This window comes from Gavia stellata, chromosome 20, assembly GCF_030936135.1.
Source record: "Gavia stellata isolate bGavSte3 chromosome 20, bGavSte3.hap2, whole genome shotgun sequence".
Taxonomy (NCBI): Eukaryota; Metazoa; Chordata; class Aves; order Gaviiformes; family Gaviidae; genus Gavia; species Gavia stellata.
Window position 1 is genome coordinate 13,992,962 of NC_082613.1, and position 25,443 is coordinate 14,018,404.

At 42.3% G+C, this 25,443-nt stretch overlaps 1 protein-coding gene across 1 annotated transcript in view; it reads right to left on the reverse strand.

Moving 5' to 3' along the window:
* Positions 1–25,443, reverse strand: part of PTPRT (protein tyrosine phosphatase receptor type T) — a 460,489-nt gene that overhangs the window by 114,012 nt on the left and 321,034 nt on the right. The window contains exon 10 of the mRNA XM_059827326.1: positions 2,105–2,306. Within this exon, the coding sequence (XP_059683309.1) occupies positions 2,105–2,306 (202 nt within the window). The remainder of the gene's footprint in view (positions 1–2,104; positions 2,307–25,443) is intronic.

Here is a 25,443-nt window from a genome sequence, read left to right on the forward strand (position 1 = left end):
AGCAAGAATTGTTCAGCACCTGCTCTGGCCGAAGGACATGGTGCTCCAGCACAACCCAGTACTACAGAAAGGCTGCAAGGCCAGTTTGGACACCAGGAACAGGCTGGGCTCTGCCTTTGCAGGCTCCACCATCCTGCTTTGAAGAAGCTGCTTCTAGCCTAGCTGCAGTGCTGCACCGGTGCCTCTAAATTGTTTCTGATGTGTTAGCTAGCTCAGATGTCTCCTCCTGGCTGTGCATGAGAGCTGTTTAGTTATCTTCTGTGTAAAACACTACCTGCCACAGAGAATTTACAATCTTACGTTCAGACACCATATAGTTAAGAAGTAAATACAAGAAACATAGGTCTTGGCAGGACTAGCTAATGGTACTGAGTGTAACTCAGCGATCAGAGTCTGTATTAGTCACAAGACATTGAAATAAGATAAAGTCGTTTTCTTGTGCACTCAACACAGAACAGTTGTGTAGCACCTCAGTAAACCTACAGTTGGCAGTGACCTCTCTAAAATAGCAAGCACTGCTCATCAGTTTAATGCCTATTTTGCAAGATCCCAGTCCTGCTGAAAGAGAAGTCCTCAGGAATTCTGCCATTTAATTGTGATTAAGAAACGTGTCCACCCATATAAACATACACACTCCCACATTGCTACAGCACAGATGTCTTTTCATTTAAAAATATATATAGTCTTACAAGGACACTCCAGTCAATGCAAAAATCCTTCTTCGCCATACTAACCCTGGGACTGCCTCTTAGAGCGAGTTTAACAGTAATTTCCAAATTACATGTATAGGACTGACCACGCAATGAGATTATCTAATGTCAGAGACTACCCTAATGCCTGCATGGAGTCTATGCCTACCTATTGCGAACCAGATGTTTGGAAGATGGAAAAAAAAGATGATAAACCAAGCTCAGTGTGCATACAGTTAATAATCATGCAGGCTTCTAACACAATTTGCGCGCTCACTGAATAATAAAATGCAAAGAAAGTGAATCAGAGGGAAAAAGCACGACCATTACTGTGCTCTTTTATTTCTCTGGTCACAAGTGCAGTGAGTGCATGCCGTGCCTTCCCTTCACAGCAGGGCTGCACAAACCCTAACAGTCTGTGGAGCTGTTACCACAGTTAATGGCTTTACTTCAAGTGGTTGAGAAACAGGTTTTTGCACTAAGTGTTAAGGGTTCAAACTCCGCTGGTGGTTAGTGGTGGGAATGGATACATTTTACTTCCATAAAATTTATACTGTCACCCTACTGCTAACAACTTGTTTTTATTAACCGATTTTGAAATAGGGCAATGGAAAATATGCACTGTTGTGCACTCTCTTCTATGGCACTCAACCATAATTTCAAGCATTACAACTATCCTGAACGTCCCAAATGTTTATTTTGGCTTTACTGAAAAAACAGTTAAGATATTCCAAAAAATGACAGTTTTAAACTGTGTCAGATAACGTATTTTAGTGCTATCAATTAAATGTTAAAATTAAAGTCTACATATGTCTGCCCAATATCATCTCTACCATCCCTTTACCTATCTTTTTTTCTGATATCTAGCCTGTTTCCTTTTTCTTCTAGAGACATGTGCGCCTTCTCTCCGCAATGCCTCCTGATTTTACTGCCTTTCATATACCTGTCTGCGTACCTCAAAGGCCTCCCCTCTGCCCTTACTCCGAAAGAAAACATAAAAACAGCTTTCCTCTTTCATTTTTAGTCTCCTTGCACTATTAATTCAATTACCTCATTACATCCATTTTGGTGCATTCTGAAAATAAAAGCCACATTACTGAAGGAGCTCCCCCAGCCACGCGGATAATACTAACAATTATTATAGGGATAGTTCATTTGTAGAACTAATGAAGGTTCTCATTTAAAACACCCCACAAAGATACTCAGGGATATTTAAGATATCCACAAATTAACCACTGTATTTCTAACCCGAACAAACACAGATACTGGATTGCGTCCGTTTTAAAAATTCGCCATATGAAACTGGTAGCGGAGACATTAAGCTGAATACCTTTTTATTGTTTTATGCCTCAGCTGCAGGTCTAAAGAACAAAGCCCTAGAGAAAGTTCTTTTTTCTTCTTCTCCAAAGCAGTACCTGAAATCTTAGTTGCAATCCTTGTTGTGATGGGTGGCCCAAAGCCCTTGACTGTGCTGGCTTTGATGGTGAATGAATACGTAGTCCCTGGGTATAATCCTACAAAGAGGTGATGTGTTTCATTCCTTAGTTTGAAGACTTTCCCTCTTTGGCTGGACAGGTCAGCACTGGGATCCAGAGACCCAACGGCCTTGTATGTAATCTGCAAATGAAGAACAAGGAAAGTAAGGTGATAAGGGGCCTTCTGCACCTGGCCTTTCTCTGCTCCCCTATTTTGCCATCTCTTGAGACCAGACATTGAAAATACAAGGACAGGTATTATTTCAGTATCTCTAGTGAGCGGTTCTGTATTTGGACGCTGTCAAACAAACATGACAATTTTCCCAAGGCTTTACTTCAGAAAAAACTGATTTCTTCCCTCCACTAAAACCTCGGCATGTGCTGATTTACAACAAAAGACACAAAAAATTGCTTTTTGTTCCGAATCTCAGAACTTCCGCAGCCAAACCAGAGCGCACAGCACAACTAGCAGAATTTTCATGAGGATTTCCCATACAATCCCCCCACAGAATACAAACATTTTTGGTGTAAACATGGATACATTTTCCATCAAGTATTTTTTCTTCTTCTGACAAACAGTCTTCTCAAAAGGCTGCTGAAAACAGTGGGGGCCTTTTGCTGACAACAAAGGATTTGGAAGTCTTTTCCTGTGCTAAAGAGAATACGCCGAAATGAAATGGTATGTTTAAATGAAATAATATCACCAAGTCTTTAGACAAAAGCCCTCCTCTTCTCTGAGCTTGTAAGCCAGCTTCTGATATCCTTTCCCTCCCCATTTTTAGCCTCGGTTTGCAGGTTTACATGTGGTACCATGCCTGGTTTTCGCCCGAGAGAATAAGTCAGCAGGGTTACAGACCTGGAGAGCCGTTCATGAATGCACCCGCTGCTGGTGCTAACACACCTGTAAAGGAATCCAAGCTGAAAGCACACCTTTGAAATTCTGCTCGAGCTCCATTATGCTTACCCATGGCAACCCTGTTGATATACAGACACTTGGCAAGTAAAACTCATGACTTATTTACCAGCCAATTCCTTCCCTGTGTTCCAAATTCAATCCAAAGGCAGCTCAATTTCAACTGAGCTGTCAATATAATATAACGTGCTCCACTGCTCTCCTAACCTTTCCTGATATTATGGGATCCTCGCTTATTTGTAATGAAACACTATGAATAAATCAATGTATGTTAATACACAAAGTCTTCAATTTTTTATGAAGGACTCCACAAGAATCTAATTCCCAGCTTTGCTGAAAGAGCCTTTGAAAATTTTTAAGTCGCTTGCTCTATGACAGGAGGAAAATGTTGCATTTTGAGGAAAAATAAATGTACAATGTTTAAAAATGGGGGCCTTAATAATAACAGGGTAAATAAGAGACAGAGGCTGATGCTACTGACACCAGAGAAGGGTGTGAATGGGTGAATCCTATTATTTGGACAGAGAAGAACAATTCAGACAGAGCTGACACCCAAGACAAGGCAGCATAACAGAGGAGGGCCACGAATTACACCCAGGCCCACAGAGCAGCAAGAAATTACAAAAGCAGAACTCTTAAAGGAATTATAATTAAAACAGCTTGCAGGTGATTTCATTGAGAACCTACTAATTTTTGCAGGAATTATAGCCTGGTTTTAAACTTTTATTACTTGCCAGAAACCTGAGAAAGAGAGAGATCTTAGCACAACGGTCATTAAAACAACAAAAATAAATGTTGGGAGGAGAAATCTTTACATTGTCTCCTTTTCCTTAGGTAAGGTGAGGACCATGCAATGCAGCATGGCACAGGACAGTATTTTGACAGTTCTTATTGCATCAAGGTACTTCAAGGCAAGGAAATCTGTGTAAAAACACCATCAGAGTTAGAGTGAGCATCAAAGACCTTAAATTAAGAGACATGGCCCAGTCAATGCCATAGCCAAATCCAGAAAGAAAAATGTATTTAATCTGTTAAGTAGGAATGAACTGATGCAATCTGTGTGCTCTAGTTGCAAATCAAGTGCTAGAGAAATAGCAATTCCATAAAATTCCAAAGGGGAATTGGCAAAATAGGAGTTTCGGGAAAAGAAAGGGAACTTCCTACTGCTGGGCCACTGAAAACCACATTCACAGGATGCCCAGGCAGTAGTCTATGTGAAATCAGTGGCACTTATTTTCAAGCACAGTATGCAGAAGGCTATAAATATAAGTGGAAGATGCACTTCTCCTTGATCTCCATATAAATAAAAGTATTCAGCTACCTTCACCAGTTCTAAAATCACTACAAAAAGTTATTTTTCTTCATTAAAAAAAACTATCCCCTTAAGGGAAATAGAGCTAGAAATCTTTCAAGAGAAAAAAAAGAAGTCACTGATTTAAAAAAAAAAAAAAAAACAAACCTAAAACAAAAGTGTCTTTCTTTTTTCTGTTGACTATAGTAGAGAATATGAGTACAAGGGACCGTAAACCAACCTGGGTCAACTCACAAGAAGTGAGGAAAGAGAAAACTATACTTGAGAGAGAGTACATCCATGATTTGAGATTGTTGTGTGGGTCAATTCTCAGAAGGACTGCTCACTCAAATCAGACTTCAGTATTTCCCAAAACTTTTTCTTAGGATATATAAATGACAGCAAAGAGAGATTTGTGGAATAGCCAAATTGTGAGATTATTGTTTCTGCAGCAGACTCTCTATTCCAAAAGATAACAAACCCTGTTAAACCAGGTGACGTGCAGACATTCAGAGAAAGCAATCCTTGTCCCCAAAACATAACATTTATCTTTAATACACAAACAGTACCTGGATGCAACACAGAGAACAGGAAAACAACAGTACAAAATTGTGCACGTGGTCCCGTTCATTCAGTCCATAAGCAGAAATATTTAAGGGACAGGTAAGCGTAACGGTGCCGGCAGACACAGCTAGTTACCAGCTTATTGCTCTCATCAGAGGTAGTCTCGAGCTGTTCTCTGCTTTCCGCAAGAGCTCTGAATGACTGAAGTGGTGAGGAAAGTATACACGGACACTGCCAGGAGAGCCTATGGGCTGCATGCCCACCTCTGCTGATGACTTCCGTCATGACCACGACAAGCTGATGTTCTCCGTGTCTCCATTTTGCCATTTATAAAATGAAGGCTATTACACTCCTTTACATAAACATTTTTGTGGTTGAGGGATTCTATGGATTTCTGTAATTGCTGTGTGCTGATGGTTAAGCTACAAAACCACGGGTGAAACAGATGAAGTAGCCCTGAAAACGGAGCACTCCATTTGAAAGAGGAGGCAAATTCTCTTCCAGCTCAGGAAGTGCTATCCCAAGTGTGGATTAACATCTGAGAGCTCTGCCTCAGTCCGTTCCTCTATGGGCATCCCAGTATAGCTAAAGCATCTGCAACCGCAGCTACAACTATAGCTGTTCTTGCCAGCGGAGTCCCCCGGAGCGCTGGCTGGCTGCTCCCTGCTGACCTGCACCCATCCATACTGCCCAAGCCATAGGCTCCCCGTCCAGCTCGGCAACATTTCTCGTAGCCAGGATCATCTCTGTTTACTGAAGTTGTCGGTGTTTCCTCACTGGAATATCTGAAAAGTGCTACACTGTACGTGGCTGTGTGTGTGCGTGTCTCTGTGTCAGGGATTTCTCCTGTAGAAAGAAACGATGCTGTAATATATCACTTCTATGTTGGTTTTCATGTAAGACACTAAGAAATCGCCACTCTTCTCCTTGTTTGATTTAAACTGAAAGTACCGAAGCGAGAGAAATTTCAGGGAATCAGACACTGAAAAATTTTCAAGAAGAAAATGGAAATTTCCAACTGTGGAGTAATTTATAAATGCACAGAAACATGTCTGGAGAAGAAACACGGCACTTTCCCAGAATAAGAAGGATGCTGAAAAAAACACCTGCTCTTCTAGTTGGTATGCTGACTATTTATCTTAATTTCTTGTTCCAAGTGTCAAACCATTTCATTACAAAACAAACAAGAGATTCTAATCTAGAAAATGAGATGACTCAATCACTAGAAAGCAGCTGTTCTAAACTATTTTAAAATAATCTATTTTAATGACAAGCCATGTCATATAATACTTCTGTATTCTTAAGAAAGAAAAAAGAAACAATAATATTAATTTAAACGTTTAAAAACCTAGACAGAAAACAAACCAGAAAATACTCAAAAATATATTTAAGAATTTTACTCTGATTGAAAATATTGAAAATATTTGTTTTTATTCTGATGCAGAATAAATGCAAATACAAAGATGAGGAAATTTCTCACAAGACTGAAACTCTATGTTTTTTAACCAGCTCCCTGGTTATCTCCGGCGCAGCAGGCAGCTGTCATAACTTGAAAGTTGTCTTTCCTCTGCAAACTGGAATGCTTGTTCAGAACTTGCATATGTAATGTCGAGCTGACATATCGGCTCCAGGGCAACGTGACGGTCCCAAGGAAAAGTTTTAGTGGCCAACACTGCTATGGTTCCAATCACAGCAAACACCAGGGCAGGCTTAAATACAGCAAACCCAAGAAATATACATTAATAAATCCTATATCTTCCTTGGAATCTCCTTCACTGAGTTAATGAAATGATTCTCAAACTGAAGCAACATCAGCAGTAGATTTGAAGTAACCAGAAAGTCAGATGGCGCAGGAATTCGGAAGGATAAAGAACAGCCACATTCCCACCAGCACAGGAGGCACCAAACACTGAGCCCAGCATCCACCCACCTGGACAGGAATGATTTTCTCAGGAGGTGCACAGACGATTCAAGTCCCTGGTCAACTGTGCGAAATTTGGCTACGTGAATCCAAATTCTTTGTAAAACATAAAACAGGTCAGCAGTATAAGTACAAGTACTGGAAACTACCAAAAAAGGCTTTATATATTTAATTTGCAAGCGTTCACTGACATATAATTGCTGTGATAGACTATGGAGAACAAAATAAGAACAGATCAGCGTAAGAAATGGGATGGTTAGCGAGTTCACTCCTTGCTGTTATTTAAGCAGACATCCAATCTACGCCAGCGCACTCTCAGTCCCCATTAACCAGAAGCACCCCCTCTTATTCCATCCTCCCTTCTGTTTTTTATCCATTTTAAAAGTTCAGAATATTAACTCCTTGAAATCACTGAGCATATACTATGTTAACAACCACAAAGATGAAGATATAATATTGAGAGCATAAGCACAGCTCTTCTCTCCTTCGTAGAGCCTAATTTAATCTGATTTTCTAGGGGAACGTGAACACTTTGCTAACTGTCATCATCTGTGACCGTAAAACTTCTATGACAATACAAGGACTTATAAAACTTTCATTATGAAGAGAAAGACCATAGCAGAGGTATTAACTAAACTAGGAAGCACAAGGCTATTTTCCACTGCAAATCTTTCTTCAGAGGAAAACACGTAATGAAAAATAATAAACCCCCCCCACCCTTAACCCACTTGCCATACAGGGGTATGGGCAACTGTGCATCTGCACAAGCAAAACCAGATGGTGATACTGGAATATATTATTATTCAGCTTCACCAGGCATGTCTTGTAGTTGAAAACTGGGGGTTAAAAGAAAAACAAAAAAAAAAATCCCTGTAGGAAAAAAGGTACCTGTTGTTAAAAATGTGGTAATTAAACAGTGAAACGGACCGTCAAGCGATGTGATAAATCACCCTTCGGGTTTAGACATTCCTTTGGAAGAATGTATTATGGCACGATCATGAGGCCCTAAGCTTAACACAAGAACAAATTGTGATAAAGATCTCATCACTGCATTGTAATGGTCCTTTTTGCCCTCCACTACTAAAATCCTTTGGGAACCCTGGATAGCTGTTCAGATTCCCTTTAATCCTCTTGAATAAATAAATTAACAAGACAGAATATTCTGCTCAACTCACAGCTGATGTATCCATTTAGCCTTCCCATACATTTGATACATTCGAGTAAGCTTTCACACTGATGAATAACTGAGTTGTCAGGATTTCATGTGTTCATAACCTTAAAACTGAGGGCAGCAAACTCTAATGTCTCAGGATTGAGAGCTTGCCAGTCAAGGCAAAAAAATATGCTCATATGTTTCTTTCCCCAGCAATTGATCCCAGTATACACACCACTTTATCTTATATCTTTTGTCATATAGAATTAATCAACCACGGCAAGCAGAATTTTGCTCTGTACAACCATATTCACCATCAAACATTAGGACTTTAAGTTTCCCTTCTGATTTTAGCAATTGCAGCCTGTTTGAATGCAAATGGTAAGTACCGCTGTTAAATTACATGCTACTTCGTAGATACATTATGCAACCTTCTCGCTATTTTCCACTTTAGTGACAGCCTGCATAGCAGTTTGGGGAAGGCATCTGAAGCCTATAAATCCATTACATTATCCCCTACGTTCCCATGGACGTTTTATGTCCCTGCCTTTGTAAGACAGCCCGTTCTGCCTCTCCATAACCCTCATACAACATACAGCCCCTAACTTCTGGGCATGCTTTGGAGCTGGCAGGTAGCTGAGAGAGAGAGAGAGAGAGAGAGAGAGAGAGAGAGAGAGAGAGAGAGAGAGAGAGATATGTATTTTTTTCCCCCCTTTTCAGTTAGCAATGTCTCAAGACTGAAACCAGCTCCTGCTATGGACAAGGAAGGAGCCAGAACTAGGAACGTTACACAGCCACTCTATGGACGGCTGCACCAAGGCCAGAAGCTGGGTCTGCAGGGACACCCTGACCAGCGTCTCTCACTTTACTGAGCCAGAAGAAAGTGAAGCTTTTTTACTGCTTACTGCTGTTTTTTGAACTCACTCCTGTCTTGTGAAGCAACACCTGGAATCAAGACTTTTTTTTATCCATTGGTTCTTACCATATCATGCTGCACGCCGGGGCGGGCTGCCCGCAGAAGGGGCACTGGGAATAAGGGTCCCCGGCGGCTGTCACGGGTGTCAGCTCCTCCAGTGCTGCTCAGCAAGCGGGAGAGGAGGAGGGCAGCCTGCCCGTCCACCAGAACGGCCCGTTAGCTGGAGTCGCAGCCTGCACTAGGGCTGGGCTCACCGCTCCCCTGCCCCGTGCTGCCACGCGCCCCAGCCAGCCCACCTCCGGCTTGAGCGGATAGAAAAGGCTGATATCAAACCCACTGGTAGAAGAAAATAAAGCTGCTGGCATCCCAGAAAGTGAAAACCGCAGATCATTCACAACTTTAACTCCTTTCCTTTTTAAAGGGGGCCCTCATTTTGAAAACCACTTAACTAGAGAGACGTTGCTACTTCCCAACTACATAACCCTCTCTTGAATTAGAATCACTTCTATTTAACCAAAAGACAACCAGCCAGACTCAGTGGTGTACAAGCCTGACAACTACATAACCCTCTCTTGAATTAGAATCACTTCTATTTAACCAAAAGACAACCAGGCAGACTCAGTGGTGTACAAGCCTGACTTAGTGGTGTTTAAGGCCTGCTTCGGGCAGCCTTAGAGAAGCTCAGTACTCATCTGTCTGGAGCCCAGCACCAGTGCATTCACACCCCACCACGCAGCAGAACATCTCCTCGAGGGCCAGGCTGCGGTCCTGCCCGCCCAGCACCTGCAGGCTACAGAAACCAGTAACCTCCCCCCGTGCTTTCCTATGCCACTTGCTTCAATTTCATAACAGGGTTGGCACTAAACCTCAACAAATGGATGAGAAAGAAGTTTGTCACAGGCAAAGCGTGATTTTCCAGGGCTAGAAATCATTATGCAATTCATAAGAGCGCAGAGATAAGGGAGTCAGGTGTCAGCGGAGAGCGCTGGATGTGTTTCACAGGCTTCAGCACTGCAGACGGAGGGGAGGGGGAACCAGCTTGAAAGGCTTCATGATTGAAAATACCTGGGCAAACAATAGGCTATTTAGTTTTTAATCTTGCTTTACATACTACACTCCATGCTCTAATAAAGCCTACAAGAAAATGTAATTTTTCCCCCATTTCCCAAAAATAAACACAAATAAAGTGACGCATTAAAGTCTGACAGAAATATTAAGAGTGAAAATCAGCTCTTTTCTTCCCCACGGCCTCTTGCTGAGGGTCATTCTCAGAACCACACTTCCATGGTAAAACACCACTGCACAACTAACTACCAAATGTTTTAAGAAGCTGATGCAATACAGGGAGTAAATTACAAAGTAGCCTCACTGTCAGCTGAAACCCAACAGCAAAGCGCAGTTACACCCTCATGAGATAGAGTCCAAACTTGTTACACTGATTTTTCTGCAAAAATCTTTACCTTCTGGTATTAATTCTACATTTAATCTTGGCAAAACTGTGGTTTCAGCAGACAATTAAAGATCATTTCTTTTGCTTTCTAAAGGTGAAACGTAACAGTTCTTTTGTATAATACTAAGTAGCTTATTCCTCCTGCTATGGAGATTCTGCTCCAGGTTCCCAGCCACGTGAGCACTGGCACAGTCCCCACCACTGTCCGATAACACTTGCCACTTACATTTCCAAGGCTAATACCAAGCAAAGTGCAAATCATAAACACCCAGGGCCCTGGATGTGGGCTATACATTTGATTTCAAGTTCAAAGCTGAGAGCGTCAGAGGTGGAGGACTCATCTCTGGTTTTACATCAAAGCACACAAACATTTTGTCTAGCTCACCTTCACGTTCCAGCACAAGTCTCGCTTGGGTGTGAAAGATAAGACATGAAGAACATAAGGAACCCCTTCTTTTCCACATATATTATTAGAGCTGCTTGTTTTCTTGAAGGGAACAGGAGAGGGGCATGATCCTTCTTCAACGCCCCTCTTGCCGTTGACAGCTGTGCTTTTTTAAGGAGTGCAATGTTACAGACTGTATTCTCCCTGATTGCTTGAGGTGACTGACCTCTGCCAATACGGTCAAATCAACCTGATACCTATAGGCAATACAAGAAAATAAACCTTTCTGGATGGAGGCTAAGGAAAGCAGGAGCGCTTCCCAGTGCCTGGTTTTCAGCACGCGTCCCGCCTGCCCTGACTGCCTGCTGCGATGGGAAGGGAGGCACACGCATGGGGAGCAACCCCTGCACCATCCAGGGATGCTGGGGAAGACGCTTGCTTCACCAGTTAGAAACAGTTACAAGCGGTAAAACCTCAATTCATTTCATAAAACAAACTAAAGCATACCCTTTTTTCATCACCTGTCTGAAACAGGTTATCACATAGGAGACGGAGGGGGAAAAGGTGTCAGATCAGCTAATTCAAATAAAGTACGTATTCACAGCTTCTACAACATCATCAACACCGCAGCAGCAGAACATGAGTAACGCAGAAGCAAAAGCAGCATAGGCTGGTCAGATCACAGCTTAAACCCCAAACCAGGCCACATGAAAAGTCTTACAAAGGTCTTGATACTCGTAAGGAACAAAAAACTTCAGAAGCCTGGCTACACACCTGAATACACACCAGCACGGTATTCCCGTCAGTAAGAACACTTTTATACAGTACACCAATTGGAAGCACCTAAAGCAAATGTTTTTAGCCCAGCAAACCACTCAAGCACGTATTTAGCTTCCTTTACTGCCAAGGGAATTTTAAGTGCACACCTACATGCTCATCTCAAAAGCAGAGAATGAGTGAATCAAGCCCAGAGCTGCATTCTTATCCTTAGATCAACCTATGAAAATGCATATAAAAAATTAAAAATTTACCTTAAAAAAAGGAATCACGCAGCACTAAGGGTGAGAACTCACTTGTGAATCAGTTCTGACACAATCCAGGACCCCAGCATTTGGTCTGTATTTCTTCTTTCACTCAGGCATCCGTAAATCAACCTTTATTTTTATATGTTGATTACTTCCCTTTTTGCCCGGACCTTTCAGTTGTCAGACTTTAAGCAGAACTGAAAACCCTGGCATCTCAAACACCAAGTACCCGTGAATAAAACGGGTAAGAGTTGTCATGCTTTGCTGATCATCAAATGCTCTGATTGCCTGTACCTGGCCACGCTCTTCATACATTATTATTTTCTAAGATGAGTTTGCCATAGCCTGCCAGAAAGACAGAATGCATTACAACCATTATTTGGCATTGTGTGTTAAAACAACGACTCTGACTACAGTTTTTACAGCTGTCTCTCAAATGATGCCATCAAGTTGTCCCAACTTTGGATTCTTTCTCACCACAAAGATTAAGAAGCAGCTGTACGGAGTAAGCGAAGAATGGAAACAGGTTGTGCAATGTCCACACACACTTCTATTTTTTAAATTAATACCTCCGCCCTTCCTGTCCAGCATAATTCCCAAAAATACAGGCTGGCCAGGTTGCAAAGACATCGAAAACTGCTGCAAGTCTGATTCAGCCTTACGAAACAGAAGGGAAGACAACCCAGCTCCCGCACTAATGCACACCTGTCATAAATAAGAGGATAAGAAATTCTTCCTGAAGCCAATGTAAAAATCCTTGTTTTAATGTTCTAAGTAATAGCAAATAAATCCACCTGAACTGCTTCAGCCAGCAAAAAAGTCAAGTTGCTTTGGCAATATTCTAGCAGAAAAACGGTCAGCTTTGCAGCTAGATAACAGAGTGAAGAAAACAAATTTTTATATGCAAAACACTTGCTTGGAATTTAGTGGTTAAGATGCTGTCTTGCAAATTAGTATTTATAGCAAGATGGAACATATTTTCCTGAGTAGCTCTGCAAAAGTAGACAAGGCTGAAGTTCTCATGAATATTACTTAGCCGGTCACATAGCTGTAATTTGAAAAGTACAGCCGCTGGCCTGATCTTGCTATAAGGGTGCCATCAAACGTAAGGACGCAGGCCCATCTCACAGGTGTGGATTTGGGGAAGTGGAGGAGGAGAGGACAAGCCCTGGTAGCGTTGGTACCACAGCAGGGTTACACTGGGAACACTCCCCGCCCACTATGCAATATCTTCTCCCCTGAAATGGAGGGAGGACCCCAAACGGGGAATACCTGTGAGTCAAGCTCATGATAGCTGCATTAGGAAGAGCATTAGGAAGCCCCTGCAGCGGCATGAACAAAAAGAAATACCACCATGGCTGAGGCATTGACCCTTGCCAGGGTGCGATGCGTCTGCCCCCATGTTTGCAAGCACCTTTGCAAGGCGTGGATGCGAGGCACCCACAAGAGCTCCAGCGCGGGTGGGATGACCAGGCTGTGCCACACCACCGGCTCCGCGGAGGAGACGGGTACCCACCGCCCCACCGCCACGGGAGCACAAACCCTGTTTCAGAGCAGTGCAGAAGCCGAGCCGGTGGGGTGAACAGCCTACTGCTCCTCAGTGCCACAAATCTTTTCTGACAACCTGTCTACGTCTCAGCTATATACATTTTGTAACATCTAAACCTTAAAGGATTTGTCCTATGTTTTAGTTTGAAAAAGCCTTTCAGTTCCCCTAAATCCATGAATTCCTAATCATCACATAACATCCTTCCTCTTCTCACCCTTGCTGGAAAGTTCCTGCTCCCTTTTCTCACTCAGGGGCACATGACTTTACACTGTGATTTTGCTTTCCACCCTCATCAAAATATTTCATCAGAAAGAATGAATCTTGTGCCTGATATATCAGGGCCTTTAAAGAGACTTCACAGTGTTTACACCCAGAGGGCTTTCATTTGTGCACAGACTGTTTACGACTTTAGCTGAATAAAGTCACTGTGGCTGGTTTCCTCTTGAATAAATCCTGGACCCTATTTTCTAATGTCCTGGGGAGAATCCAAAGTCAGAAGAGAGCTGGAAATCCTCCACCACCTTGGAAAAACAACATCCCTTGTTCCTCAGGCATAACTGCTGTAGAGCAAATAACTGGGATATAGTTTTTACAGATACTTTAGGTACTACATGAATAAAATCCTATTACTATTGCAGAAGAGGTTGTCTCCAATCAGGTTTGCTGCAGTAAAGTTTTCTGGTTTATTCACCTGAACTATATTTTCACAAAAACCAGAGGCTGTAAAATGCATGGTGTATAAAGCAAGTTAAAAATTCCTACCAAAAAAATGTTTCCATTTTTTTTAAGTGACTTCCCACACAAAGGTGTCTCTGAGCTATCCATTAGGTGAAAGTGAGATACGTCTCATTGAACAACTAAATACTCTTTGTAGAGGGAAAAAACATGCAGTAGCCCAAGTGCAGAAAACGCGTTCAAAAGTCTGAAGCTGAAGCAACATTCCCCCCCAACTCTTCCCAGTGCTGCAGTATCAGTGGGGGCATCTCACTCGCCCTGTGCCCAGGATCCTGGAAAGAACTGGCCAGACAGGGTTGTTCGGAGGACAGGACGTACAAAGCGAGTGCCCACTAGCCTCTGGCCCACTGAAAAACTGTGAATAAAACTGCGCCGTGATCCATCTCTCCCTGGGATGTTCTATTTGTAGCTGCTTTCTCTGGGTAGAAATGCTTCTGTTCCCTGTGAATCTCCATTCCCACCACAGAATCACTAAGGTTGGAAAAGACCTGTAAGATCATCAAGTCCAACCTAAAAAAAAAAAAAAAAACACAACAAAAAAAAACACGCCGCAAACCCCCAAAACCAAAAACCAACCCACCCAACACCACACAGCACCATGCCCATCAAGCCACATCCCACAATGCCACATCCACACACTCCTTGAATACCTCCAGGGAGGGTGAGTCCACCACCTCCCTGGGCAGCCTATTCCAATGTTTCACTACTCTCTCAGTAAAGAACTTTTTCCCAATATCCAGCCCAAACCTCCCCCGGCGCAACTCGAGGCCATCTCCTCCAGTCCCGTCACCAGTCACCTGGGAGAAGAGACCAGTCAATAGAAAAACCGTCGTACGATGCCCACATACTTCTCTTTCCCATCACAGATGTCACCCTGGCTCTCCTGAGTGCTGGTATCTCACTCCCCCACTCTGAGTTACTGAACTAGGATCCCCAATTTATTTTGAAGCTTGGTGTAGCCTCTGTTCATCGCTGCACAAGGTGGACGGTTCCAGGGAGAAACTTGAGCAGAGCAAAAGCAAAAGCAGTTTATTTTCAAACACTGAAATCCGGCGTTCTTCAGCTATAACTGCCTGGTCAAAAGAGAGGGATACGTGTCCAAATGGGCAAGTCTGAGAACTGCCGCAGTGAAGGCCATAGACAGAGCACTGGGAGGGGAGGCTGATTCATTTTGTTCGCACGAGGACAAACTAAAGCTAGCTTTAGACCTTTCTCCCCATGTTACATTGATTTTCGTTTTTCATTCAATTTGAGAAAATACAGGCATTCACTCAAACACTTACTAGCGCAAAAATAACTGTATTATGTGCGCTATGGTATATTTTCTGTTGTAAGGCGCTTTTTTCAGCTGTATTATTTTGGTTTCTGAACACACATTGTGGAGACCACATGAATGAGAAGTGAACTATTAAGATCTCTAGATACCTCTCAACTCCAATTCTGGTTCTATGGTCCCGTAATCAACTTCCAATCCACACGAAAACACTTCTACTGCACTTTTAAAATGGTTTGCAAAACTCTTGGCATAATACGCTTGCTGTACTCTATTGCATTTGCCTGCTCTTGAGTTCAAAACAAGAGTGAAAAGAGATACATTTCTGTTCCCTTTTTTAATGGTCTGTTGGATTTCCCTTTTACTTCATCTGTAGGAATATAGTCAACCATAAATTTTGTTCATTGGACAATCCATTAGATTGGTTCAATCTCCTTTTCTTTGTTCTCCACACTAGCAGCAATATTCCGAGCAGTCTTCACTCCACCCCTCATTTTATCACCAAATTCCTTGTGATACTCCAAAGATTCTTTGGATAGGTTTAGGTTGCATTAAAAGGCATCACAGTTAAAAGTCTCAAAAGGTGAAGTTTAAAACAGTCCAACTCACTGTTCCAACTCCCCCCTTTACGATAATCTAGCTCTGCTGCTTCTTTCCCTTTCACTAATGAGCTGTAAAATCAAGCACCAAGCTGTCAGATGCGTCTGGCTAGCTCCATCTCTGCTTTATAAATAAGAAGCAAAACCTCTATAAAAGCTGTACCTCAACTCTTTGCCCGCCCCCCGTTAGAGCCCTCCACCTTGGCAAGGATCTTTCCTGGCCTCCATGAGCACCAGTGGGAACTTGCACTAGCTCCATCCTATTTGGTGCAATTATCTCCCTCCCCTCCCTACCCCCAACTCTTGAAGTGTTTTGAGGGGGCAGAAGTAGAAGAACACAGCTTGGCTCCTCACTGCCACTGTCACGTAGCGCCAAGAAAAGCCACGTTGCCAACACCACTGCTGCGTCAACGTCTGGACGCAGAGCTGGAGTGGGTGGCAGAGAGGCGGAGCGGCGGCACCTTGATGAGCAACCAGGGGAAGCCAAGAGTTTTTAACTTGTCGTCGTGAAGAGGTGAACAAGGTTAATTGCCGCAGATGTAGACTTAAGCTTTGCATGCTGGGAATCACAGAGTCAAACTAAACTTGAAAGGCTCAGGCACTTTTGAGAATGTACTTCATTAGGTTTCAATTATAAAGCAAAATTAGAGGACCACAGAACAAGAAACAGTGGATATTTTCTCTGATGAAGAAGAAAATATTTTCTCCCCCTTTAAGGCATTTCTTTTAGTAGTCTCTCCCACACTGCCCTATATTTCCAAAAACTGCAACCCTAAGCCATGCCTCCTACCCTGCAAGATGACTGCAGCAGGGTAACAGGAGCAAAAGGCATGAAGAACCCCCTCAGGCTCTGAATCCAGTCTTTTGCAACCCCAGGCAAGTACCTAAAGGCCATTTAGTCACAGTGATTCATGCAGCAGATCATTCTAACACCACCCTCTCCTCCACCCATCCAGAGTACACTTTCCAAATCCTGACATCAGGCTTTTTTCCTCTAGATGCTTGACACTCTGCAGGCTATCTTGAAGGGGAGTAAGAAAAAGAAGTCAGCCAGGATAGTTAAATTTGCTGTACAGTGGTCTGCACCTGCACAAAATATTTCAGGAGAAAGAACTGGTCCAGGTGTTTCCACAAATCAGAAATGGGTAGAATATGTACACATTCCTGTAGGACTCACAAAAAAGGCTTCAAGAATCTAAATTACAACATTAGAAAAGGTACGTCTATTTGTGGTCAAGCTTCAGCTGCTGTAACTTCAACACACAAGCCCTTGATTAGCACAGGCCTGTATTTTCTGATAGGCTCAAGTGATTCATGGTTTCAACCTCAAAGCCTGTAGTGGTTCAGCCCCAAAGAGCATAAAAACAATTGCTTCTTATTGACATATCAAAGTTGCGAATACAGTATTTTGTGCCAGATTCTTCTAGTCCAATTTCAAGATTTTACAGACCCCTTATGAGAGTTCTCCAAATCCAGTACATCAGTTGAAAGACGGCAATAGGTTTAAAAAGAGAAACATAGAAACATTATGTTTAGCCATACCTAAAAGGTAAATAAAATACCTTCAGGTGGCTGCTGCCTAAACTTACCCTGAAAAAAAATACCAGGGTATTTTATAGAAGGAAAAGGGTTCTACATTGACATTTTGAGCTTGCTACAAAGTGTAATTTAAATAGACTTACCAGTTGCTCCTGGACTTACTGCAATATTAGTGCCTTTTACCAACAAGCATTCAGACTCTGAATAGTAATAATGAGAATGCGAATATGAATGTGGCTCAGCTTAGGCTCCTAAGTATAAAACATGAGTAGAGTAGCATCAAAATGTGGCAAATTAAGAGTGCAGGCACCTGGTCCTGAAAAGTCATGCAGAAAACTTAAGTTTATACTGTTTCTCCTTGTTTCTTATTAAAATAATTTGGAGGCTTGAAAGTGAAACAGATTTATGAATTCACCAGGGAGACTGAGAGAGTCATCACACAGTCATGGAACGGCAGACTTTTTTATTGATTCAAATTAAGGGTAATTTATTGAAAAAAAGCCATGATTTGCATGAAAGACCTTGCCTAAAGACACAGCAGTCTAAGTGTGTTTTGATACATTTTACACATACGCACACCCAGACTGTTTGGTGCAGCTGGCTCTGCTAGCAGAGGGAATTAGCTAGCAGTACTGCTCTGCAGTCATTGCTTTAGTTTATGATCGCCCAGCAAGATAAAACCAATCGGTTGCAAGACTTTGCTCTGAGATAACTCAACCCTTAGCCACTTCAAGAGAAGCCTCTCCCTTCTTTTAATCTCTCACAAGCAGTCTGGTCATTCTTATCCACTCTGTCCCTCCCAAGCAGTGAAACCTAATCGTCCTACGGCTTCAGTGAGCCCCAGGACGCCTCATCAGCCGTCTTTGTCCTTATGGGAAATCTGAGGTGCCTTTGTTGCACAGTTCTTAGCCCTGGGAAACAAGGAGCAAATCTGAACTATTCCCAGGGAGTTGAGGGTACCACAGAGGACATTTGAGTGTAGGTCTCGGTCCCAGAAGTATTGCTGTTTTCTCTATCAAAACCATTTACCGAGGGAAACCTATTGCTTCATGGGGAAGCTCAAGCCTTCCAGGTTTGGTGTTTCTCAAACTTAGATTTGAATCTTCAACAATAACCTAGACAAACTGTGATGCCAGAGAGATTACAGCAGGCTTAGAGAATCTCGGGGGCACTCGTGTGCCCCTCAACAAATGAACACACCAACATTTCCTAACATTTTCCTAATGTTCCTAGCATTTAGATGCTCTGTCTCCTTTTCAGCGCCGGGTTCCCTACAGCTAGAGTTACAGGGACAGTGCCATGGGCTACAAACACCAGGATTCAACGGGAGTGCCAGTAGGACCAGGTGGGCATAGCACTGGTGATCAAGAACAGTATTTCCTTCCTCATCCTCCTCAGCTGTGGCAAGGAGCAAGATTCCCCGAGCACTCCCTACCACCATTAACTCCCCTAAGCAAGCTACTGGAACACTGGATTCCCTTCCCCGGCTCTTGAGACAACAAGCCCATTTCTTCTGGAGCTCCTCACCCCAGAGCATCCATGCTTATGAGAAAATTTGCTGTGAATAAATGAGTGTAAAACACCAAAAGAAAGGCATGTTGCATTTACCTGCCTTCACCGCATTACCTTGCTGTCATTACTGCTGTCAGACCACAAGCAAATTTATCAGAAATTTAGCCTCCGTGAAGAGGCTGTTTGTGTAGCACGCTGGGCACACGTGCAAGTTAGTGATCTCGGTAAGCCAAATTTTCACAAGGGACTTAAGCCCGTTTCCATTTGCGTTTACATGCTCTGAACGCTCAAGGATTTGATAGAAGCAATAACCCTCCCCAAGCACAAAGTGGCTCCTTTGAACAGACTCCTAAGTTTGCATTTTGCCATTTGCATACGTACAGTTTAATAGCAGAGAAACAGGCAAACAGAAATGTTAGCTTTATGAAAATCTGACTTTTGGGTGAGTTGCTCTGTGGAAAACAACAGTAAAAAGCAGGAGCCAATGTAAATCCTACAGTGAAGGGAAAAAACCCACTTATTACATGACTAGGAAAACTGCATGAAATGCTGAGGAGCCTCTTACAAAGGCAAATTATCCCACAGCATAGAAGGCAAAGGGATCATTTACATTCCCAGTTCGTAAAAAGCAGTGACTAATACAGCTAGAGAAAATGTAAAATTTAATGAGGAACTGAAGTGTTCAAACAAACTGCCGGTTTAATAAAGTTGAATGACAGGGCCAAAGTGTTGGGAATAAAATCCCAAGGTTCTTTTAGCAGAGAGAAAATTCATGGATCAAGTGAAAAGAAGAAAAGGTGATTTAGCATCAAAGGAAATAATTACTCTCCAAATAAATAAGAATTAGAATGACCATTTATATTGTCTTTTCTTCTCCTCTGAATGTCTCCAAAACTCAAATTTGTTTCAGTTTACATACTCAGCTAATTAAAGCTCTAAAAATAATATTAATTTTTATGGGCCATTTCTGGAGAAAACTAGCATAACTTAAAACAGACCCAGGGACTTTGATTATTGCATCAAGGTTCTATTAGTTTTCACGGTGCAATAAATTTTTAAAAAATTGCCTCCTGCTGATCTAATTATGATCCTATTTTTAAGCAATTTTTAAAAATTAGAAATGTATTGCAGACTTTCATTCTTAATGGCTTAAATTTAATAAAAAAATGCATTGAAGTTGGCAAAGAAAATACTGAACCAAATTCTCAGCCGATTTAAAGCGGAAAACCTTACTGAAGTTGGAGTTAGCGGAGTTAGGCTGTTTGTATGAGCTGCGCATTTTACAGAAACCCCAATCTCTCCACCTGCCAGCCTTACAAATTCACTTTTCACTCTAAGTGCCAAGCTGGGTCCAACTCTTCTCATGTCTCACTGATGTTGGCTAAGCAGGCCAAATCTGACCCACGAGTCTGTTTACAAACTGTTTCTTTTAAGGGAGTCACACAAAGCCGATGTGTCTGGTACATGACGAAGAGCCACGGGGAAGCACAGGACACTGCTGTAAGAGCACTGGTTGAGTAAGGCTAACAAGTTTTAACTCCTCACAACGTGAAGCTAAAATATCCATGAACAAGACAGACCTACTCCCTCCAGAAAGTTTACACGGTCATTTCTCACAATCGCATCTACTTTGCTTGACAACGTCCACCTGCTACGTACGGGCTACATACTGCCACTAGTAGATCCACAGAGAGCTACTCTTCCTAACTGGGATTCTACGGATCCAAATACTCGGGTGACTATTAGAATGAGAATGGTGAGACATTTCTAATCATAGCGTGTCTAGGACAGCATTGTACAAATCAAGATGCAACGTGAAAACATATCCATCATGGAATCAGCCTGACCCCAAAATGCCGACAATGATAACAGAAGCAAGACAAGCCAGAATTACTCTTTAGAAACTCTTTCAAAAAGTACCACTTTGCATTCATTCAGCATGTCATCATAACCTGAGGATACCTCCCAATATAAGAAGCACTGCTCCTATAATTAGGATACAGCTAAGCATTTTCATTCCAGATATGTTTATCACGTTAGAAGTATGGTACAATGAGTACTCTAAGTGAGAAGAAAAGTAATGCAAGTACAAGAGCACAAGCTACACTTTGGCACAAAGTCATTATTTTATAGTCTCTGATGTCTGCATGACCTGCTGCTCACAAAATTCATCTGCAGAGAGAGCACTCTTTCCACTCTTACAGCAATGAGGACCTACTTAGTTTCAGATACTGGCAGGTATGGGGGCTTTTTGTTCACCCTTTTTTCAGTATCAAGCACAGTGACTTTATTTTTACTATCATATTGACAAAAATCAACGAACTGAGAATGTGGCTGCTAGAAGCACCTATGTTAGAAACACCTGGATACAAGATAAGGTCCCCCGCACAGACTCTCCCTTCGCAGTGTCCGTGACACCCAAAAGAGGCTAAAGGAACAGTACCATTTCCAAGGAATGGTACTGGCCAGGGACCACAGCTGCAAACCAGGAAACAAGGGAAGAAAAACCAGTTTTGGTTAAGAGCCAAGCAAAACCAACTCCAAGTCCACTGTTATTAGACAGGTCTATCATTGTAATTATTTAGAACTTGGACGCAGAGGCACCCAAAAACTCAAGAGCCAAGGCTGTTCTTACAGCATATCGGTTCTGAATGAAGGTGATGAACCCAGAATCCCTCTAGAAATCAGACTTAAGTCAGATTTAGAGTTTCACGTAGATGTCTGCAAAGAGATTCAGGTTCTTGAGCTACAAGACTGTATCTAGCCATCAACACAGTTTCCAAACTTTTTAACAGAAGGCAGGCAGCCATCAGCTCTTAGGTGGTCATCTCTTGTCTGTTCCTCGAACGCATGACATTAGCTCCTTATTGTAGCAGGTTCTTGGCAGTGATGTTAAGCTTCATTTAATAGCAGAAGATAGAAGATTGCAATGATGCCTAGCAATAGTCACATCCTCTGAAGCATATTTCTCTCTAGGGACTTTAGCATGAAAAGGAAAAGCTGTTGAACAGAAGGCAACATATCTTCCTCTACAGTTAAATCCAGGGACATATCTGCTTGCAATGGCAAGAAGGAGAAAAAACAAGTGCCACCTCAGAGAAGAGCTCTGTCACCTCATCTGTTACCTTCTTCAACAAAATAATGGCTCTCTGAGGGCAGACAAGGCTGAATGAGTTGTACCAGACTGCAGTGCGTTTAGCTGCTAGCAGTATTTATAAACAGTAGAGTTCATATGCAGAAATATTTATAAACAGTAAATTTAGAGATTGCTAAAAGCTGCGCTAACCATGTCACAGTGCCCAAATCCTTCATCCCCTTAGGTGGGAAGAGGATGCAGAGGAAAGTGTTCTTCCCATAAATTAATACTTGGCCTCCTTTAGTATGAAGTCCCAGAAACATTATCAGCAGGGGCTCCCAAATTTTCTGAAGGTAACTAAATGAAAAGTAAAATGCATCTCTATCTTCTGGAATGCCACCTTTCTCTTCCAACAGTTAAGAGGGTACATGAAAATTAAATTCAAAGTTGTTAATTGCTTTTGCAATAATTTTATTTCACTCTGCTTATTTGGGGAGAGAGGTGAGAGAATGCACCGCACATGATGCAAACACAGGGACAGCTCAGGGACAACATACCAGCATTTTGCAAGCAGGTTTCCTAATGAGATCAATATAGTACAACAGTTACATTTTATCAGTTAAGAGTTTCTGTTGGTTTTCTCGTCTACACTGATACAGTACTTAAGTTCAGAAAAGACCTGTAACAGACTTGTGAAAACCCTGAGAATCTCCTGAGCAGCTGGCAATCCAGCCAATCTTACCCAGGACTCAACCTGCAAACAGCCCAACACCACAGACAGATCAGCAAACACAAACCACATTCTCTGAACCACCTACATAGACCTATGTAGACTGGTGAGAGCGTAAAAACATCGCTGTCCTGCTCTGCACCATAAATATTACTACTGGTACAAAAAGGCGGCTTTATCCAAAAAACCAGATGCTGTCATTCTTAAAGGACCTGCTGTGCACAGCGACAACTGGCAGAGTATTTTATTTCTATGCTTATCTAATTTGAGACAACACTGAAAATCCTATGTGGGACTGCAAACAGGTACAGATGCATGTTCAGCTTCAGCACGTTTCAAATTGTCTACCAAAACAGAGGAACCGCTGTTGGGTTTATCTCATTCTTAATTGATTAATCACAGGCAAGGCTTCCACAAGCAGTGTGTGCCCCCAGCATGTCATTAAGGATTATGTTCACAGATACTCTGTTTAGACAGCACTGTGTTAAATCCCAGCAAATAATTTGGTCACCGAGATGTGCGTGGAGCCCTTTAGGAGCAAAGCTGCTAAAACAATTATGTAATGACATGAAAACACAGTGGGTAAACTGCACCTCTTGATTCTTTCCAGGCACAAACGCTTCACCAGGGCTTCCTCTTTGTCTCAGATTCGTTTGGGAAAAAAAGAGCCATTGCTGCCATGCTTCCCCGATTAGAAATGTCAGACACTTTGACAAAATTTTTCTTCTCATGCCACTGAGGAGCTCAGAGTAACAAAGGAAAACACCAAGATCTCCATGCAGCAAACAGAACTGCAGCTCATCGATACCATTTCTTCACATGACGACTATTAGCAAACCACTGTAGCTGCAGGGAATTTCTCATGGTCCAGAAAGGCTGTTCCAAAGGTCCACAAAGTCCACTGTCTGTCTTTAAATCTGTCAGTAAAGCAGCTAGAAATAGATGCCCCTCTGCTACCGCTGCTGCTGAGATTACACAAGTTAAACTTGTAGCAGGTAACAAGGGACTTCCTCAAAACTCTTTCATAAGCAGCTTTCTTGGTACTCGATTACCATGACAGAGGGAACTGAGAGTCTAAGAAACTCAGCTGACAGCACAGCAGACCTTTGCCTCAGGCAAAGCAGAATGAATTCCCCTCCTTCCCAAGTCAATGTAATTTATAGCCCAGGGCTGTGTCTCATTACTCCTGCCCAAGCCAAGGTTGTTCGAACTTCAGTGTCAGCTGAGCAACAGACTTGTCTCTTTTGCTGGTGCTCTTCTGAGAGCGGGAGCCGTGGTTTCATTTAGCTGGAAATCTGGTCTACTGTATAGAGAAATTTGGAAAGAAGAGAGAATGTTTCTGGAAAGTGGAGTGTTACAAGACAGATTTTATAAAATATAATGAGAAAGATTACAGTAACCAGGAAAAGGATTGAGTTACATCTACCGAACAGCATTGTTTGCTCAGCAGCAGCATGGATGAGTTCACAAAGTTCATCCTTAATAAGGACGATAGCTCGGTGAGGATATAACTTTTGTCTGGATAACCTGAATAATTTCTAACTTGTCTGTGTCCTAAATAAGAAAATGGCAAGTTAATAATGCTCTATACGCATTATTTTGTCTTCCTCTACAATTTAATACAAGTTTAACACTGTCACAGAGACAGATCAAGTTAAACAGCTCAGAAAAACCTTTTGGCTCAGTGGAAAAAGGAACCTTATCAAACACTAAAAGGAAAAACATCCTAGACAGTAATACGTGGGAGTTCTGTGTGCACGACTTTTGTTCGTATTTCTCTTCTCTGATAAACAAACTAATAATTATTCTGCAGCCAGGAGCCCCTTGTGCTCTGTGCAAAAGAAAACAAAACCAACCAACCAAATCCCCCCCATCGCTCTGCTGCCGGTCTTCCAGCTCCAGGAAGAGCTGGGGGTTGCGCGGTGGAACAACCCTCATCAACCCGCGGGAGCAGTCCTGCACAGGAGCTCACGGAGGAGAAAAGGCCTGAACTTGCCCTGCAGTTTGGGGGACCACATTTCTGACTCTGGAAAAGTCAAAGTGAGCCTTAGAGGAAGATCATTCATTCTAAAAGACAACATAAATCTGGATAGAAGCACCTTTTGCTGTTTCAGCAGGGGGTTTTCTTTTGTTTTGATTATATATTTTCTTGTTTGTGTCCTCCCTCAGAGTTTCTATCCAAGATATGGGCCTTGTAGGAGCATTTTAAGGATGACAGCAACAGCCTTGCTTTTCTTGATTCCTTCTTGGGAACTTTAGAGTTAGCCCATGAAAGCTCAGGGACTAATGAACCACTTCCAGCAGAAGAAGCGTTTCAGACTGAAGAGTGACCCTGAATTGGGAACATTTCAACACAAAATACAAAAATGTCAGAAATGTTCAATCTTCCAGGGACAAGACTCAGGTTAAGAAGGAGCTCCTTGAATTTTCACTGTTGGGTTGGTTTTTACATTTATTTTGAAGGGAGTTTCACTTACGCTGAAAGACCAAAATATTCCTGAAATGAGGGAGTTTGAAACAGGAGTTCAATTCTGTGAAGACAGGGCCAGACCTTCTTTGCAGATATCTGAAGAGGAACATTCTTCATTGCCTCAAGACTGCATATCTTCACAGCATCCCAGCTGTGATCAGCTCCAGAAGAGAAGAGA